Below are 18,124 nucleotides of genomic sequence, written 5' to 3' on the forward strand. Positions count from 1 at the left end.
TATAAAGAAAATATGACATTGTAAATTCCTGGTCTCATGAAGTGAAATGACGGATAGCATGTAACTGATATTTGAAAATATGCTGATATAAGTGGAGTAAAAAATAAGCAATTGAGAAGAGTTTCTGCATGGGATCCTACGAAAATGCCCTAAAAATGAGTATCAACAACTTTGAAGGCAGTATATTAACTGCATAAATACAATGCTCAAGAATATAAAACCCAACTAACACCCTAGGAATTCAACATGATTGTTTTTAACTGACTGTGACTTAACTGTGACTGTCACTTAACTGTGACTTCATCACAATGAATGCAATTAAAATTCACCATGCTCAGTTATATTAAAGATTTTCAATACTGGCAGAGTTGATGCTTAACACTTTCCTCAGTTTCAGTTCAAACACATATTTTGAAAGAGGCTAACCATGAGAACCGCTGCCTGTAAACCTGTCAGCTTGTTCCCAAAAGTAAAGCTTTGTCACCTTGCACTCAGTGGAAACTTCACGTTGTCTCTTTCCTGTACTGATTCTTAACTTTTTCAGTGCAGAAGAAAACATACCTATGATTTCTTACATTACAGATTTAAAAAGAACTTAATCTCATAATTCATGTAGGAAAAAATAAATCTACTTAGTCAGGCCCATACTTAACTTAAAAGTATCTCTCTTTTTTCAAAACATATCCCATTTTGATTTATGAGGCATATATGAATAATTTTGTATGGATACACTTTATTTAAATAAGGGTCTTCCTTTACCGTTTTAGGGTTGGTGTTAGAAGCTGTGAACTCTGGTAGCAGGGACTTGTTTCCAAGATGACAGCCAAAGATCCCGTGGGGTTGTGTCCCACGGTTTAGCACACAGGAAAACCACACAATTAAAAAAAAAAAAAATTCTAGAGGATCCCGCACTTTTTTTTTTTTTTTTTCATGGACAAAACATCAACTAACGGGCCGGGGGGGCTGGGAGGGGGAGCGGGGGACAGGGGAGGAAGGGGGCAGTTTAAGTCAGGAAAAATCCTGCTGCCATTGGAACAAACCCGTTTTTCAGAACCGTCTGCTAGTCTTACACAGGGAAAACAAACAGCTTTCGAGTCCAGATTCGCTCCTTAATGAGAAAGTGACTCACCACCAAACTTTCCCATTCTTGTCGGAAAACGCCGTTACCCGGTGACAATCACAGCGGGGTGAGCGCGTTAATCTTCGTCCCCGGCGCCCACCGCGGCCCCCCCCCAACACCCCCCCCCCCCCCCCCCACGCCACCAGAGACGTTCCCTCGCCCTCAAAGAAAATAATATTAAGGCACAGGAGGCGATTTTCTGCGCCCGTTACCTTTCTCCACAAACTCCAGAGCTCCGCAGATTCATTTCCGCACCACCACCCCCCTCCCCGGCTGCCGGTCAGGACCCGCTATCAGCCAGGCGCTCCCGAGCTGAGCAAAAGTTGCCGGGAAGAGCCGGCGCAAAGCCCCGCGGAGCCGCGCGCCCCCTGCGCGGCCGCGGCCGGCGCCGCAGTCAGCGCTGGGGCCAGAACCTCGGAGATGACAACGGCGGCTGCGGGGTGCCGCCCGCGGCCGCGGTGCCGGGCGGGCGGGCGGCGATTGGCGGCGGCGGTGACAGCGGGCGGGGCCGTGCCGGCGGCGCCCCCCGCCCCCAGCTATAAGCCTCTTTGCCGCTTTCTTCGTGGGTTTCACTCCCGCTTCGCGCGTCCGTGTGGCTGCGCAGTGGAAATCCGCACCGGGGAGCTGCTGAGGGGCGCCGGTGTCATGTGAAAGCGCACATGCTCTGCCATTCACGCAGCCCCTCCCAGCAGTTCTTCCTCCGTGTGTTTTTCCTGCTTTTGCTAACGTAACTCCTTTCCTTCTCCCTCCCCTGCTTCGCCGCTAGCCATCCGCAGCCACTCCGGGGGCCCGGCGACCCCCTCAGGGGCTCCCGCGGCGGGCGGGCGGCCCGGGGCGGCAGCCGGGGGGGAGCGCGCCCGGGGGCGGGCAGGTCGCGGAGACGCACTCCACGAAGCAGCCTTGGAGGTATGATTTTCCTGGCGAAGCAGAGTTGCTACGGCGGCCGACGCCTCCGCGGGTGCTGAAACGGGATTTCTGCGGTGCGGTTCCCAGGCTCTCAGCTTCATGACTGCGCGAAGCGGAGAGCCAACACCATGCGAGGTAAGCGGGCCGGGTTGTGTGGGAAAACTGCTGGGGAAGGGGCTTGGGGAGGAGGTTACATGCCGGGGGCAAAGGGTCCCAGGGAGAAAGTTCATCGGTCGCTCCCGCCCGTCGGCGTGGCTGCTCGCAGTCTCGCCTCACGCGCGGGGCCGCGGCTAGCCTGAAGTGCTGTCCGCGTCAGGAAAAGGGGGGCCCGACGCACCTGTGCGAGAAACTCCGGCGTCTCCCAGGGCCATAGCGGGCAGTCTGGGAGGGAAGGGGCAAATGACTGGCGGAGCCTGTGTCCTCAAGTTCCCACCGGGAACTGTCCCGTGGGCACTCGGCCTCGAAAGGTGGCCCGTACCGCAGGAACCGCCCGAGTCTTGGTACCGGGTCGCTGTACTCGCGGAGGAGCTCCCCCTTCCTTCCCCAAAAGTTGTTCCCAGGACTTTTCAGCAGTCTTCGCCCTGTTCCCCAGCCGGCATGTTGCCTGGGGGAGCCTTCCCGGGGAGTTGCTAATGGAGCAGGGAGTGTCTGCGCTGACTGGGACGCCTCTCCGTGCGGCAGCTCTCTTTTGCGAGAGCCAGTGCACCCTGCGCAGCCCTATCTTGGAGGGCAGCCAGAGCTTCCCCTTAGGGCTTACAGCCTCAGTCGGGAAGGATGCCTCGGGAGAGCACACAGCATCCCCACCGACATCCCAGGCGTGGAGAGCTGCCTTGGTGCTTGTCCTGAGGGTATCGATGGGTCTGGAGAGGGGCTGCCTGCCGTGGCGGGCATGCCGCACACTTAAGTGCGTGCGGAGAAGTGCGGGAGACATGGTAAAGCGTGTCTCCTCTGGGACCCTTCTCGGGGCCAGGCGAACACCGGCACCAGGACGAGAACAGTCCTGGTAGCCCGCGGGGGTCGCGCACGTCTTCCGACTCTCCACACTGTGCTGTATCGCCCAGCTCTTCAGCCCAGTTGCTTGCCTCACCGTAAGGCAAAGTGGTAAAAAAAAAAAGAAAAAAAAGTAGTCTTTCAGGAGTGTCGGGGTGGAGGAGAAAAGCTCTTGAGGAGTGGAACATGCTCGGGGTTGACAGCGACATGAGGTGCATATTTCTTGGGTCTTTTTTAGTGAATGGGGACACACGCTAGAAACAACTTTTAGCAAGGATTTCCTCATGTGGGATGTCAGCTCCTGTGGCTGCGTGCGTTAAAAGCGCTAGCAAATCACGTGTGTAATTTTCTGTAAAGGAATTGGGACTGATATTTGCACAGAGAAACAAACAAACAACAACCTTTCTGCCTGCATTCTTAGAAGATGGGGTGTTTGCTTTGGGGCATCTGGCAAGAATTTGCTAAACAGTATTTGTCTTTCATAAGAGCAACAGGAAATTGAGATAACTCAATTCTGTAAAGCAGCCCATGTTGCAGGGTTGGGTTGTTGGGTTTTGTTGGGTTTTTTTTTCCTCTTTTTTTTTCCTCTTAAGCTCTTCCAGTGCAAGCAGGTCCCATCAAAGGCTCTGGGTCATTCGAAACTTGCCCATCAGTGCCCCTGGCCAGGAGCCCTGTTTCCCGGGCGGTTTCTCCAGCCGATCTAGAGCCCCCACTCCCTGTCCCGGGGCAGCTGCTGCTGCCGCAGAGCAGCAAGGGCAAGACTGAAGTGAAATGAAATGTCGTCCCTGTCCTCTGACCCTTTCCATTGAAACGGTGCAGGGCGCCCTAGCTGTTTTGGACAGGGAGAGGGAGGCGGATCCCTCTGCACACCTGGTGGCATTGCTCCGCAGCCGCGTCTGCCGCCCCTTGATCATGAAGCGGTGCTGCTCTAACCTGGAATGCTAATTTATGTTTGCATTATATTTAGGCTTGCTCAGTTGGGAATATATGGGTGATGGGGGAAAAGGATGGGTTAAAGGGAGAAGAAGAACACAAGCAGACAACTTTCATCTTTGTGCAGAGCTCATATGCAAGAGGTTACCAAACTGATGCTTTACATTAGGTGTAGGTCGAGATAAGAGCAGCACTTGCCCCCCCCAGATGAACAAGAATACTGTATACTAATTAAGTATCTGTCCATTGCATTTTTGGCTTTCCTAATAATGGAAATAAATGTATATCACAATTAACACACTGTGAGCTTCCATGAATTAGTGTTTCTGGACAGTTGTGAGCCTTGTGAAAGTACAGTTCTTTTCAGCTATGCTGTATTCACTGCTGGGTTTGAAAGAAGAAGCTCTTTCACTTGTACATGTGAGCTCTTCCCCTAAACTTTCCCAGCTGAGTTGAGATCTGTCCAAGCTGCAGTTGACACACTCAGCCTGAGATGCTTGGGACGTGCAGGGGGTGCTGTGGTTGCTTAAAGAAAATACTCAGCCTGCGTTGCTGCCTGCTGCATCCCAAAGCACTGAGCAGTCATGAGGGCTGTTGGTCATCCCATCCCATGGAAGCACAGCTAGCTTTGGGGCACACCTCAGCTATTGTGCCACTACATTATAGTCATTGGTTATGTCATATCTGAAATAATAATTCCCTGTACTTCAAATCTTGGTTTAAAAATCCTTTGAGGATACACACCCATGCTAACTTACAGTAGAATAATATTCTGGTGCAGGAGGCTGAGTGCTTGTGCTTTTGCTGTTCAGATTGTCACATGGTATTTCCCTTAGAATGGGAATGGAAGTTTTGGAAGTTAATGACTTTTGTATACGTATTTTATAGAGGCAAACATAAGTGTAAAAGAATGAAATTTATAATTGCTTATCACAGTCTTCTTTCCTTCCACCTGTCCATTCTTGTGACTATACTGTGTGGAGGGCTAAAACGTAGAAAGTGTACTTAAGTACACTTTTTTTAGAAAAAGAGGACTTAAAATGCACTAAGATTATTGTGCTGCTTAATCAAAAGAAAATGAAGCATACAGGTTTCTATCTTGTAATTTAATTTTTTGCGAAATTGCTTCGTAAAGTTTAAAGCTATTACAACTTAGTGAATTCTGTATATAATGCAGCTGATAATGCAAATATATATATATATATAAAACCAACAAAGTGGCAAAAAACTAATGTCAAGTCACCTAAATTTAATCTGGCCACGTGCTACCTGTGCACACACCAGACCTGAGTTTGTGGTCACAATTATTTCAGTTGTGAAAGTGGCACCAAAGCAGTTGTACAGAGTACCCTTTTATTGAAAAAGTAGTATTTCAGTTGGAAATCTTACTAAAAAGCTTTATCTTCTGTGTTTTCAAGAAAAAGAACTCCATAAAGCCCTGAAGTCAAGGTATTTGAGCAAGTTTTCCTGTGTAGTTTTCTATTGTTGGAATCAGGACTGAGCAGTGATAGATGTTACATAATGTTACATAGTTACTCTGTTTTCTAGCATCACTGAAATATTTGTAAGCAATTAGGAAAGTGTGAATCAAACACAGTATCTGTAGTATTGCTGAGAGCTTATTAAGTAACATATACAAATAGTCTGGATAGCTGAGAAAGTTCTACACATTTAATAAACGATGGCAGGGAATCTTCACAAGCTCATTAAAGCGAAGTAAACTTGTATCACAAGTTATTCCAAGAAATAAGTATGACTAAATTTGGAACATGTAACATTAATATCCTAACGTATTTCAATTAACACACTGACTATTTAAAACAAAGGTGGTAAGAGTGAAACTATACAGATTTCGACAGATTTAGGACTCGCCACAGCAAAACCTATTCATTATGACGGTGTAGTGTTTGCAGCTACTACTTGCCTGGGTAACGTTATTTGACTTCATTGAGACTCCTTGATACTGATGGAACAGAATTTTCTGGTGTTAGAACTTGGCACATCAAATTTTAACAAGTATCAGTAAATGCTTAGAAAATCATGAGTCAGGAGTAAATTATTACTGAATTACATAATAAAAAATACAGATGTGTATAGTTAATACAGAGCATCACCTCTCTAGAATCAAATTGAACAAGAAAAAAGCTGAAGCATGAGAACCTATTTGTACTTCTGCAATACTTTTAGTTTGAATTCCACTGTATTTACATTCCAAAGGGTATCCTGCATTTATCTGTGGTTGTTGTATTATGCCGTAGTGTTCGGTGTAGGAGGGGAGTACATAATGAATGTTCATCAATAGAAAGCTGTTTGGTTTAATAACATTAGAATTTTTACCAGAGAAGAGGGTTTGTTTTTTTGTTTGTTTGTTTGTTTGGGGTTTTTTGTTTGTTTGGTTTTGATTTTGTTTTTTTTCCTGGGGGGGGGGGGGGTGTTCTATTTTTTTTTTTTTTTTTAGATTTTTTTCATGGGTAGAAGGCTGGTAAAATGTAATATAACAGTTAATTTAATAGCTATGAGGATATCCTGTGCACTAGCTGGAAACAATTTCTGTATGGTGGTTTGTAAAATGTCTGACACTGCCTTTTATGAATACAGTCATAGGCAATAACTTGGTATGATCTACCCATTTGACAATACAGCCATATTTGTAAGTACAGATCTGTGGGGGTTTTTTATTAAAAACGTAATTTTTATTATCAAAGTTTCGGGGAAAAGGTAACAGAAGAAGAAAAGATGTATGTTCTGAGTAAACTGAAAGAATTCCTGCTTAAAATATACTTGTGCTAACGAGTGGAAAGTCTTTAGGTTACTATCATAGGTACTGCTATATATGATATTGACATGTGTCTAATAAGAAATGTACAGATAAAGTACAATAGTACTGTGTGTTATTAAACATTTTTGTAGTATGGGCACTTGTTACCTGATACAGGAAAACAAAATTAAAGGAGTGAAGGATTCACAAGCTATTTAAGAAATCTTTTTTTTCTATGCCTCAAGCAATGCAAGGAATTCACAGAAATCATGGTTTGTGCTATGAAATTGAAGAATGTACGCTGAGTAGCCAAAGACAAAAGATGCATGCAGGAGTAAATATTGACTGAACTAATCATCAGATGAATAGAAATGAGCTTTACCAGTACACCAGTATAATGGATTTTGTTAACTAGCCCTTTCGTCGTCCATACGGTGCCCTTTCAACCTGCAACTCTATCTGCTGAGCTCTTAATGAGGAGACTCACAGGTGGTGTAACGGCATTTATGGTAAATTGGGCTAAACAGAATAGTTGTATAAATAACCAGTTTTAGTTACATAGGACAAAAAGGAAATTATTAAAAAGAAAGAAAGAAAACAAACTTTGAACATCACTACACAATCAGGAGGTAACAGTAATGTATTGGTGGTTATGCAGTTTTACACTTTCGAAACACAGTCCTAGATCACTTGCTGTTGAGCTTAGTAATAAACCTGTTAAATTAACTTCAACCAAAGTATAAATTTTAAGAAACCTGATACATTTGAATTTAAAATAAGTTTCTTTAAAGAGCAATATTAACAGCTTTGTGCATTTAGCACATTTGGGACTTTCCATAATGACTTTCATAGACAAACTATAGATGTCAAAATGTTGTTCTTTGTGCTTCATGTTTACAGAGTTCAATGTTGTTGTTCCTTCCGATTCTGTATGCAGTCTGGGCAAAGTCTGCAGTGCAGCTTGAAAATAAGACATCAGAGAGTGTCACCGGGGGTGATAGACAGAAGGTGCCTTTGGATTCTGCCATTTTCCTGATTGTTTCTAATGTTGCCTTCATGAGCATATTAAAAACTTTATTTTTGCACAGGATTCAGAATAGAATACGTCTGTGATAACCTGGTCCATGTTTGACTGAACAACAGTTGCTCACTTGTGTGGTCCTATTGATGAGACATTTGGCCCTCTGTATTTTTGCTGTCTTGGAAATATTTTTTATCAAGCAGAAATGCTCACACTTAACTTTGCCAGACACAGTCTGCTGGAAATCTATGCAAACAGAATGACAGCTGTTACTGCCTCTATTACAAGTATATAGTCTAATTCAGTTTGACATAAATGTTGTTATTTTGATGTTAATGATGATTTATTTTGATGAATTGTCAATTATGACGCATCTACACAAATTTTAAGGGAGATCAGCGCTTTTATTACTGCACAGAAATGGAATAAATTTAAAAAATCATATGTTTATCTGGATCATAGACATTTAAAACCACATACTCATTACAGAGTAAAGTCAAGTAATTATGCTTACTTGACAGACAAACTCATCATGAAAGAGCGTTCCTGTTACCGTGGGCCTTATTTATCTGAGTAGTTCAGTTAGACTTAATGGGACCGCTCATATAAATAAGGCAAACTAAATTTGAGGCTGCTTGTTCTCTGTCCGTTTGAAACTCCATAACTTGGGATTATAGGAAACATCAATGATTATAAAGGCTTACAGGGAATCAATGTCATAAGAAGCAAGCCGTGTTAAAAAAATCTTCTTGCCCTGAAATTTCAATAAAATCACCTTGCGCTTTTAACTGCCTAATACTCTTTGGTGCTTAAATATAGCAGCTTTTTTGGCTAGAAATTTGTATTTGTTGGAAAAAGATATTGGTAAATATGCTACTTGTTTTCTCAGCTATTGTGGAAATTCAAAAAGTATTCAAAAACATTGTTCTTCTGCCAATTATCAATAAATTACTTAGTTTAATTGTTAAGCTTACGCTGATTGCTGTGTTACTGCTGGTAAATAGTGGCCAATTCAATATTTAAGTAAAGATTAAGAAAATACATACATTTGTAATATATTTAAGCATGAATATGCCACATAGGGTAGTAAAAATTTTAACATGGCTAAAAAAGGCAGTATAATTTTAAGAGTAATTTGGACAATTATTATGAAGTCAGTCTTTGAAACATTCTGTCTGCTTGTAGATCTTGAGGTGGTCTCACAATTAACTGATTTCTTTTAGTTATCCATGGTCACTTAGATTTCCTGAACACAACAAAAACCTTTCACGCTATAATTTCTCTTTTTAAGAATCTTATTTCTGCTTCATTAATCCATGGTAGCCATAAATGACTTTATCCTTCCAAGCAAGACATGCATTTTCATTGCATTTATTTTTTCCACTCTCTGAAGCAATTCTTTAAAATAAGAATGTCCTTACTCTTACAAGTAATAAGTATTATGAAGGTTTTTTCAGTGAAGATGTTCAATGGGGAGGGAGAAATAGATCAAAAGAAGACAAAGAAGAAGTAGCTGTTAAATTGCAGTTCAGTCTACTGTCAAAATAATGAGCTGTCAAGAGGGTAGCATATTACGTTTTGGAGCAGGTTGTTGTTGGTCTCAGATGAAATTATGGTTCTCTAAAATAAACTTCAAGTGTAAAAAGTGAAGACAAGGCTGTTTATAAATAAGCCACTTTTAAACTACCATTCCCACTACAACAGGAGGTAAAGTGTGATAGGCTTCATGCGTTTTGATAATTTGGGAAGATTAGTGTGCATTACACATTAAAAGTTTACACTTGCTTGAAAGATACTTGAAAACTATAGAACCAGTCCCAGAGTTGATAGGATTTTTCTGTTTGTTAGCTAGTAGAGTGAAAACTGTGGGGAAACCATTTTCCAAAAGGTTTATTGGAAAAACAGAATCTTTTTTGGAGGTGGACAGATTAGTGAATTTACTATGTGTGAACTCTATAAAACGGTTTAACAAAATTAAGGATAGTATTTTCATTAAAAATTTTGTTTGGAGACATTAATGTATATTGTCTTCTCTTTCCTTCTTGAAAAATATGTCTGATTTTACTACGTGATGAGAAACTGTCACCAATTACCTTTTTGATTAAAGAGGCTGCCACGGGAGTGATTTTTGGAAAACCTAATAGGACGCTGCTAGCACATTCTTCTTGATTACTTGTATGCTTCAACAGTGCAGCATTGCACCTATTTTGATTCTCAAAACAAGTTGGAAAAATGAAATTAAATGTGTATTTCGGGTCCTGACTTAGTGAAACGTGCTCTATTTTTTCTTTTCATATTTGTCTACCTGAAAGAACGAAGCGGCAAACTGGCTATGAAAAGCATTTTTTACTTCAGTGTGCATTATTTGGGGACTGATGTGCAATATTTGTACAATGAAATGTATTTAGTATTTTAGCTGGAAGTAACTGACAGGAGGGACCACGTACAGGATCTGAGAGTAGATATTCAAATGCAGTGGGAGCATAAATATGAACTAATGCAGCACAGTCTAGTGGCACAGAGAAGTAATGGCACTGGAAAAGACATGTATTAATAAGGCACAGTACTATTGAGTGATTTCATCTTGGTGAAGAAAAGAAACTTCTGTTTTGGAGAAAGTTCCACTGGTGACCAAGCAAAGATAATTTTAGCTTGTTTTAGTAATATTTATTATTATCATTAAGTGCTGTCAGCAAGTCACACTTCTTTTAATGACACAAGCCATGCTTTCTATACTAGTATGCAAGGAAATGGCAATACAACACAAGAAATATCAACTTAACTGGTTTTTTAATATATGGAAACCTATAATATGTATCATACTGTAGACAGTAAGTAAGCAGTACTGCACTGGTAATCTAGAATAGTGGGAAAATTTGCATTTAAAATTACTGTTGCTTTATATTTAAAAAAGTAAAAAGATCATACCTCATTCAAAAATCTACTCATTCTAAATAATCTAAATTTATATCTAAAATAATGAGTATCACGTAGTATGAACTGCAGCTACACATATATAAAAAAGTTTTCATTTATTTGAATAGAATGCATTTTATGGAGGAATGAAAATTCCTAATATATACTAGTTTCCTCTTAGCCATAGCCAGTTTTGGAAAACTCAGATTACATTAATCTCTCAAATGATTAGTAGGAATAAGGAGGAAGATTAAAACAACATCAGTCGAGGCAAAGTATGGTTGATTAACACCCACTGGGAATAACTCAAACTACAAATTGTTCCATAGCTTAAAAAATGTCAGCATCAAGTTCCACTACAATTTGCAAAGCACTTCTACGTGCTTATAAAAGTAAATTCCCTGTTCTGAACTGGTCGAGAATAAAGGCATTATCAGTGTTGTGGCAGCTGCTGCAATATTAAAGATGAAACTTCAAAAGTATCTAGTAACTACTGTAATTTAGCCATAATTCAATTCTTAATAATGTATTATTTAAAAAAAATGCAGAAAATTTTTCATGCAATACTTACTCTGACATTTTGAGGGGCAATTACTATTACGCAAAGATTTCTGGAGAAGCTTCATATGTGTTAGTATTTCAGGCTAATGCAGTGTATTACATCACCTGAGTGAAATCTGTCTGCAGAGCTGTGGTTGAGCTAAGCTATATCTTTAATTTTGAAACAGTTCCCTATAGAGTTGGCTGGAATGTTTTACTGTAAAACTAATGGTACAATATGTCTTGTTGGTTGTTTACAGTGTACTTATTTTCAGAAGATGGGAGAGCTAAATAATTCTTTCACTTGAGTTTAGCGGATAAGAGGGGAGAGAACTTGCATTATCTTAACTCAGGTGCCTCTGCGAAAGTTGCATTCTCCATTTGTAATTTACTTGAGTTTGCCAAAGTTCCCGTATTTATTTTTGTAAAAGACCATTTAACAAGATGTGTTCTAAATCAGCAATTGCTACAAGTTCTAGTGGGAATGCCATGAAGAACAGGACACTGAACAAGACCTTTTGCAGCAATCCATTTTCAGGCTTCAACAGGATTTAGGAGAAAAAGGTTGTGCCAGCTGCATCATAAAACTGAAGGAGAGAAGTAAATGTGTTTGATAGAGAATTTAAACAGGCACAAGAGAAAATGGAGAGGAAAAAAGGATGGTGAAATTGGATAAAAAACAAACTAAATAGAAAGGATGCTGTTTTGAAAAAGAAAGTGTGATGTGGAATAAGTAAGTGGAAATGTAAAGGAAAAGAACAGAATATAAAAAGAAGGTATGAGGAGATGGAAGATTGGGTTGGTGTTTTTGTTTGTTTGTTTGTTTTTAATGTGAATAGTTCTGCACTACAAAGTGCTGGACTTCTCAATTTCAACTTATCGCAGGTGGAATTAACTACAGTGGGCATGCTGTTAGAAATGAGAAAGAAAAAGTAGAGATAACAGGGAAAAAATGTTAAGTAAGGAAAAGAAAGTTCAATATGAATGTATTCACTGTGCTGCTTTTTATTACTTGGTGTTGCATGTAGATTTGTTGTAATGGGACTTCAAACTATTTGGTATTCAGCTAAATGTTAACATTAAACATCTGCTCCCATTCACTTCACTATGTATATCCAGAGCTCCACTACTCAGAAGTGCAGCAAGTTGGAACATCGCATATACAGTTATGTAAGCTGCCTGTACAAGCTTGGCATTCACTACACTTCAGCCAAGGTACTCATTTGCTAAATTAAAATGTCATTTGCAAAAATACATCCAAACCTGAGCTTTTTAAAATCTGGATCAAATCAAATTGCCTTTTCTATCCCCCCATCTTTTAATTATTTTTATGTCCCTCATTCTTTCTCTCTAGTTTTTCCAGTCATTTGTTTTAAAAAGCAGTACACTCAGAAAAGTCCTTGCCACTTAACTTTGCTGACTTGTTAGAAAATGTGTAATTGGTTCATTAGACCATGTATCACACCTGCCCATGTATTACAGAAAGACATATTGTTCTTTTTACACTTTGTTTTTGTTCATTTGTTTGTTTTGTTTATCTTTGTTTGGTATATACTGTAGGGAAGAAATTAAAATTGTTAAATCTTGGCCTGGTTACATCTCCACCATGTACCTCCATGACATTTGTATGCCTGTAGCCTTGGAAATAGAAGAGGTGCTTGACAAATGAATCTCTCTGATTCTCTATTACCGCTTGGTTGCCAGCACCTACTCTTTCTCTTGCTTGGTAAAAAATGCATTGCCTATATCTTTAGAGGTTTTGCAGGTTTTTTTAAACAATGTATTATGTAGAGTTCACTTAATTCATAATAGACTTCTGGAGACAGTGGAAATATGTCACATTTTGACTGCAGCAGAACATTTTTTATGAGATAGAAATAATGCCTTTAGATCTTTTCTCCATGCTCAGAAGATAAACAAAGAATGGTCTTTTGATGCTCTCAGTTTCTCCAAGACTAGGATGACTTTTAAGTACATACACTTGTCTAACTTTTCCTTCTGTAACAGCCTCACAGAGCTTATTACAGAATCAAACAATTGCAGAACTCTCCATAAATGAAAAGAAAAAGGAAATCTGACTTTTTGGAAAACTATTCTGATAGCGTAGGAGGTTCATTTACATGAATTCTCTGCTTTCCCACCTCCCTGCTGTAGTTTTTTGTAAGTCCTAAGCATAAAAAAGGCAGAGAGCCAAGCTGTCATCCATTAACATCTATTTCATCCTTTCTGAGGATCAGCTGAGCTAGAGGAGGGTATATGTCTCAGAGTAAAGTCTTTATGCTCTTACTGGAATGTTAAGGAATGCATCAGATTTTTGACCCAGTGTTAACCTACATTATATTTTCAGCAAAAATGAGCATCAGGATAAAATCATTTCAGGAAGACAAATGCTACAAAATGTAAATTGTGATTTTTCATAATTCCAAAATAGCATTTTTTTGAATATGCTTCACTGTGAAACAAGTCACAAAATTTAACTTTTAGTTTACTGTCAAGAGTAATGTAAATTGTTTAGGAATATTTTTTTTTTCCATTTAAGGAGTAGAGCTATGTCTGTGAAACTGCTGATTACTGTCTGAAGGCCAATTGTTACGGTATTTCAAGCAGTACTAAACCATTAATATTTTGCTGCTCAGGAAGGGAACTGAAAAGGTTTCATATTATAGTTGTATCTATAGCTATATTTCATATTTCATGAGGGAATAGGTGATATTTTTATACATTTATGCACAGAATGGTTGAACAATTCTAAAAATTAAATAATACTATTTTCCCATGATGTGAGTTTAAAACCCCTTCCATTTCCAAGAGGAGATATATTCACATCTAAGCATACAGACATACTTCACATATCTGGTTATTTTTGTAGTTTATTATGAAGAGGGAAGAGAAAAAACAGTATGCCGTATTCCAATCCTCTTTGGATGTCAGATTTTGCTTTTAGACCTAGTCAGTCATTCTGTGTTTATTCATCTGAGGTTTTACTGCAGTTGCATATTACCTTTTAGATTTATTTTTTGTGTGTGTGGTATTAAATCCACACCTCCACTGGTTGTCAGTTACTTGTCGCTTCTTGGTACATTTCATATTCTTGTAAGCTTTGTGGTTTTTCATTTTGTGATCTGCTGTGTTACAAGTATACTCTTAACGGAATACTCAATAAAAGGCAATTGAATAGGTAGTAAGGATGAACCTGGAATATGATCTTTTCACACTATCCATTAGACTCATTAGAATGGAAGGTTGAAGAATTTATAACTGTCCCTACCAGACTAATCTATAGTTACGCACACTGTTTAATGCTTTCTGTAGTGACATTTATCAACTATTCATGTACAAGAAAGCCAAACTGTAACTAAGTTATGTCATTTATTTACTTTCTTCTGTGTGACAGTTTCTACCTATGTGAAAGGTAACAGTTCCCCATCTATTGCAGATACAGTTGGCATCTTTTTATACAGTAAGGAAAAGAAGCAGAAAAGGTTTGTGCAATGGAATTTTATCAAATCAATTAAATTTAAAATCTCTTAGGGGTTTTACTATCTAGTGCCTTCACATGTGGTGTATTCTTTACTTGAAAAAGGTGCTGGATTGATGGCTTTTCTGTGTTTTGCAGAGGTTTAGGACCTATTCCTGAAGGGGGTTTTTCACATGCGAATAGTTCCATAGGTGAGGTGACTGATGTGAAAAAGTTATTGTCAGGCTGATCTTCAGAGGGGCAGGCCTAACATAAGTTCGGGGAGCCGAACTTCCCAAGGCACTGGGGCTGTCTCTCTCCCATGCCATTTCCCTATTGTGTCTCAACAGTGACCTTGAAAGACCCTCTTCCTGTGGCTGTTATAATCTTGGCCTTGCTGCTGACAGTGCCAACAGGGGTGCCAATTAGGGCTATGTGGTAGGTTTTGTTTTCCCTTTTTAACAAACAAAGTCCATTGAGGCCTGGATTGAGACCACCAGCTCACTTCACGGGGGCCACCAAGTGTCATAGCATTTTTATTTTGCTCAGTCACTACCGACCTGCTTTTGAACCTTCATCTGTAATCTGTATGCAGTTTCTGTGCCTTATCATTAATTTGAAATCATTTTACTTGGAAGAAGATGTTTGCCTCTGAAGTAAGATATGTTAATGAAGCACGGTATTATGTAACAAATATGTAAAATACCTGAAGTTGCTTCTTGTGGTTAGATACTGAATTTGAGTCTTCTTTTGCAAAGTTCACAAATTTCATCAAAACTCTGAAGAAGTGATGAGGCACATGAAAAGGGTGCAGCTGGAGTGTCAGGAGCATTATAATTTTATATAAAATGAAGAGAATCCCATGTGTTACAATAAGCTTTGCAATCTAATATACAAATGCGAGAATATTCTGTTATGATTTCTTGTAAAGAATCTTAGGACATTTCTAATTAGTAGGGCCTTTCTGTCAAAAATATTGCCTGGTGTCCTGTCTCTGCTTCCTCCCAGCTTCTACTGCCCCTCGCAGAATGTCAAAGATAGATTGAAAAGTCTTTGGTCAGGATAAGCACTACTTAGCAATAGGTAAAAGCATGGGTGTGTTATCAGCATTGTTCTCAGACTAAAATCGAAAACACAGCACTACACCAGCTACTAAGAAGGAGAAAAACAACTGTTACAGCTGAACCCAGGACAAATATTTAAGTATATTCAAATGCATTCCAGCCTTCTGAGGTTTCAGAGATAGAAAATTGAGCTGAAAAATAGAGTTGTTCTTAAGAATTGCAGGGAGCCCAGGATTAAATCAGTTGTTCTGAAATATTATGCTGTATTTTTCTGTCTGTCAGCAGAAAAGTTGTTGTACAGGAGTCTTGATTTCTTCCTTTAAATATATGTGAACAAAGTTTTCTCAGTGTCTAATGGCAGTAGTATCACTAGTTTCCATTTAAACCTGTAATGCCAAATTTTAATTAACATGTATTTATATGGTAAATACATACATGTATGTGGATGTATGCTAGACTTGTCAGCTGAATACCATATTCTTGATTTTATGGGGTTTTTTCAGTATTTTTAACAATTTTAAATGTTTAATTTTTTCTTTTTTTAAATATTTAATTCTTTTGTTTTCAAAACTGAGCAGGAAATATACTGTTCAGGTTTTGGCTGGGTTTTGGTCTTCTTGGGTTTGTTTTTGTTTTTTTCTTTTCTTTTCCTTAATGAAAAATGTGATCCCTTATAGTGAGGCATATTATAAGTGTGCCTGCAACTTTGAATTCTATGGTAATGAAGCTGAAGTTAAGGAAAACTAGAACTTTGTATTAGCAGCAGTAGACAGGAAAGCACATGGAGAGTACAACTGGCTTGTTATTAAGTCATATTAAGGCTGCAGATTGGACTGTGGATATATCCTCCTATCAGCTGTCCTGATGTTGAAAAGAGTAAGTATTCTTACTTATTTTGAATGTAAAATCCATGACAAGGCTGTAGAAGGAATCATACAAATGTTGGAACAGCTTAGCAAGTTATGCCAAAAAGGATTTTTATTCCAGTTCAGTAAATTCAGCTGGCTACATTTCTGTGAAAGAGAGAGAGCTATAAAGAGGAGAAGGGAGTGTATGAGTGTGAGTTTGTGAAATGAGTAAAGAAATCTGTGTTAAAGATGAGAGAATTGGGGGAGGGAGACACTTTAGCCTCTCCTTTAAGTACATCTCCCTCCTGAGTACATTTACTTCCATCACAATAGGCTAGACGAGATCTTTGTTTAGTGGTGCAGTGCCCCTGAGACCTAATTTAGCTTTTATAGGAAATTCAAAAAGAGGCAGAGTGAGCAAGAGAGGCCAGAACAAAGGTATGAGTTTGCACTGTGCATATTGATACTTGTGGGTTGCTTCTGTAAATCCTTTGAAGGGAATTCTCATAGAAACGCTGACTTGGACATTCTGCTGAAGGAGGGCTGAACTTTAGAGATTAACGTTGTTTCATTATTCAGCTGCGATAATGAGGAGATGGTGTGTTTGTTGTAGGGCAGCAGTGGCTTTGTTACTTTCAAATAACAAGTAGGAAGGCATAAAAGTCAAGCAGAATTGCATAAAAAATTAATTTGCTTCTGAAAATATCTTTTTTTATTAAGCCATACTGTTAGAAACACATACTGGATCTAGTTCTGTGAGCATAACAAAAACATTCTCAGAGGTCTCAAAACTTCATGACATTTCTTATTCCTTTGTCTGAGCACCTTCTCTTCCAGCGTTCAGAATAGTTTTGCTTTCTTCTGGCACATAATTTTGCAAAGTTCATCTTTGTTCCCTTGGATTTAGGGCTATCATGATGGTTTTTGGATAATTTTTTCCTGTATTTTACAAGTTACATTTTCATGATGAAAGGAGTTATACTGTGTGTTCATGTAACTCTACGAATCTTACTCTGTAGGACCCACTTCCATAGAGTCTTGACATCAGAGCTCTGCTTGCCACACTACAGATGTGCCTTGTGAGTATCACTATTTTAAAAATACAATGTGAAATAAATTCAGATGTGGGGGAAATTTGCTTTGCAGTAATGCACTATTGTGTTACCAACCCACAAATGTTGCTTTGTCATCTAGAGTTATGGACAGCAGTTGAAAATAGATTTTTGGTTAAAATGAGACAAGGTGAAATGAATCACCCATTAGTTGATTTAACTTGAGGTTTTATTGATATTTTCATGGCTGATCCAGTTATCCTGCAGGGTCATATATTAGCATTTCCTTCAAAGAGTATTTGATAAATAAAACATAAGTTTGTCAGCAACACATGGAAAGCTGATTTGAGTCAGCTCAAAAGTACACATTTAAAATCACATACTTTTAAGGAATTCACATTTATACTTTATTTATCATCTGTTCCTTCTCTGAAGAGCACTTGCTAGTAAATCCTTCTTTGACGAACTCACGTCCACAAAGGCAATTACTTTTTTACATCACATCACCTCGCTGAAACT

The 18,124-nt window shown here is 39.3% G+C and overlaps 1 protein-coding gene across 1 annotated transcript in view; it reads left to right on the plus strand.

Moving 5' to 3' along the window:
- The first annotated feature begins 2,012 nt into the window (after window positions 1-2,012).
- The window catches only part of RORB (RAR related orphan receptor B), a 132,732-nt gene continuing 116,620 nt past the window's right edge, over window positions 2,013-18,124 (plus strand). The window contains exon 1 of the mRNA XM_061366013.1: window positions 2,013-2,161. Within this exon, the coding sequence (XP_061221997.1) occupies window positions 2,155-2,161 (7 nt within the window). The 5' untranslated portion in view covers window positions 2,013-2,154. The remainder of the gene's footprint in view (window positions 2,162-18,124) is intronic.

This window comes from Neopsephotus bourkii, unplaced genomic scaffold, assembly GCF_033783945.1.
Source record: "Neopsephotus bourkii isolate Nb327-2 ecotype Australia unplaced genomic scaffold, CSIRO-AGI_Nbou_v1 NB_1293, whole genome shotgun sequence".
In the NCBI taxonomy this organism is placed as follows: Eukaryota; Metazoa; Chordata; class Aves; order Psittaciformes; family Psittacidae; genus Neopsephotus; species Neopsephotus bourkii.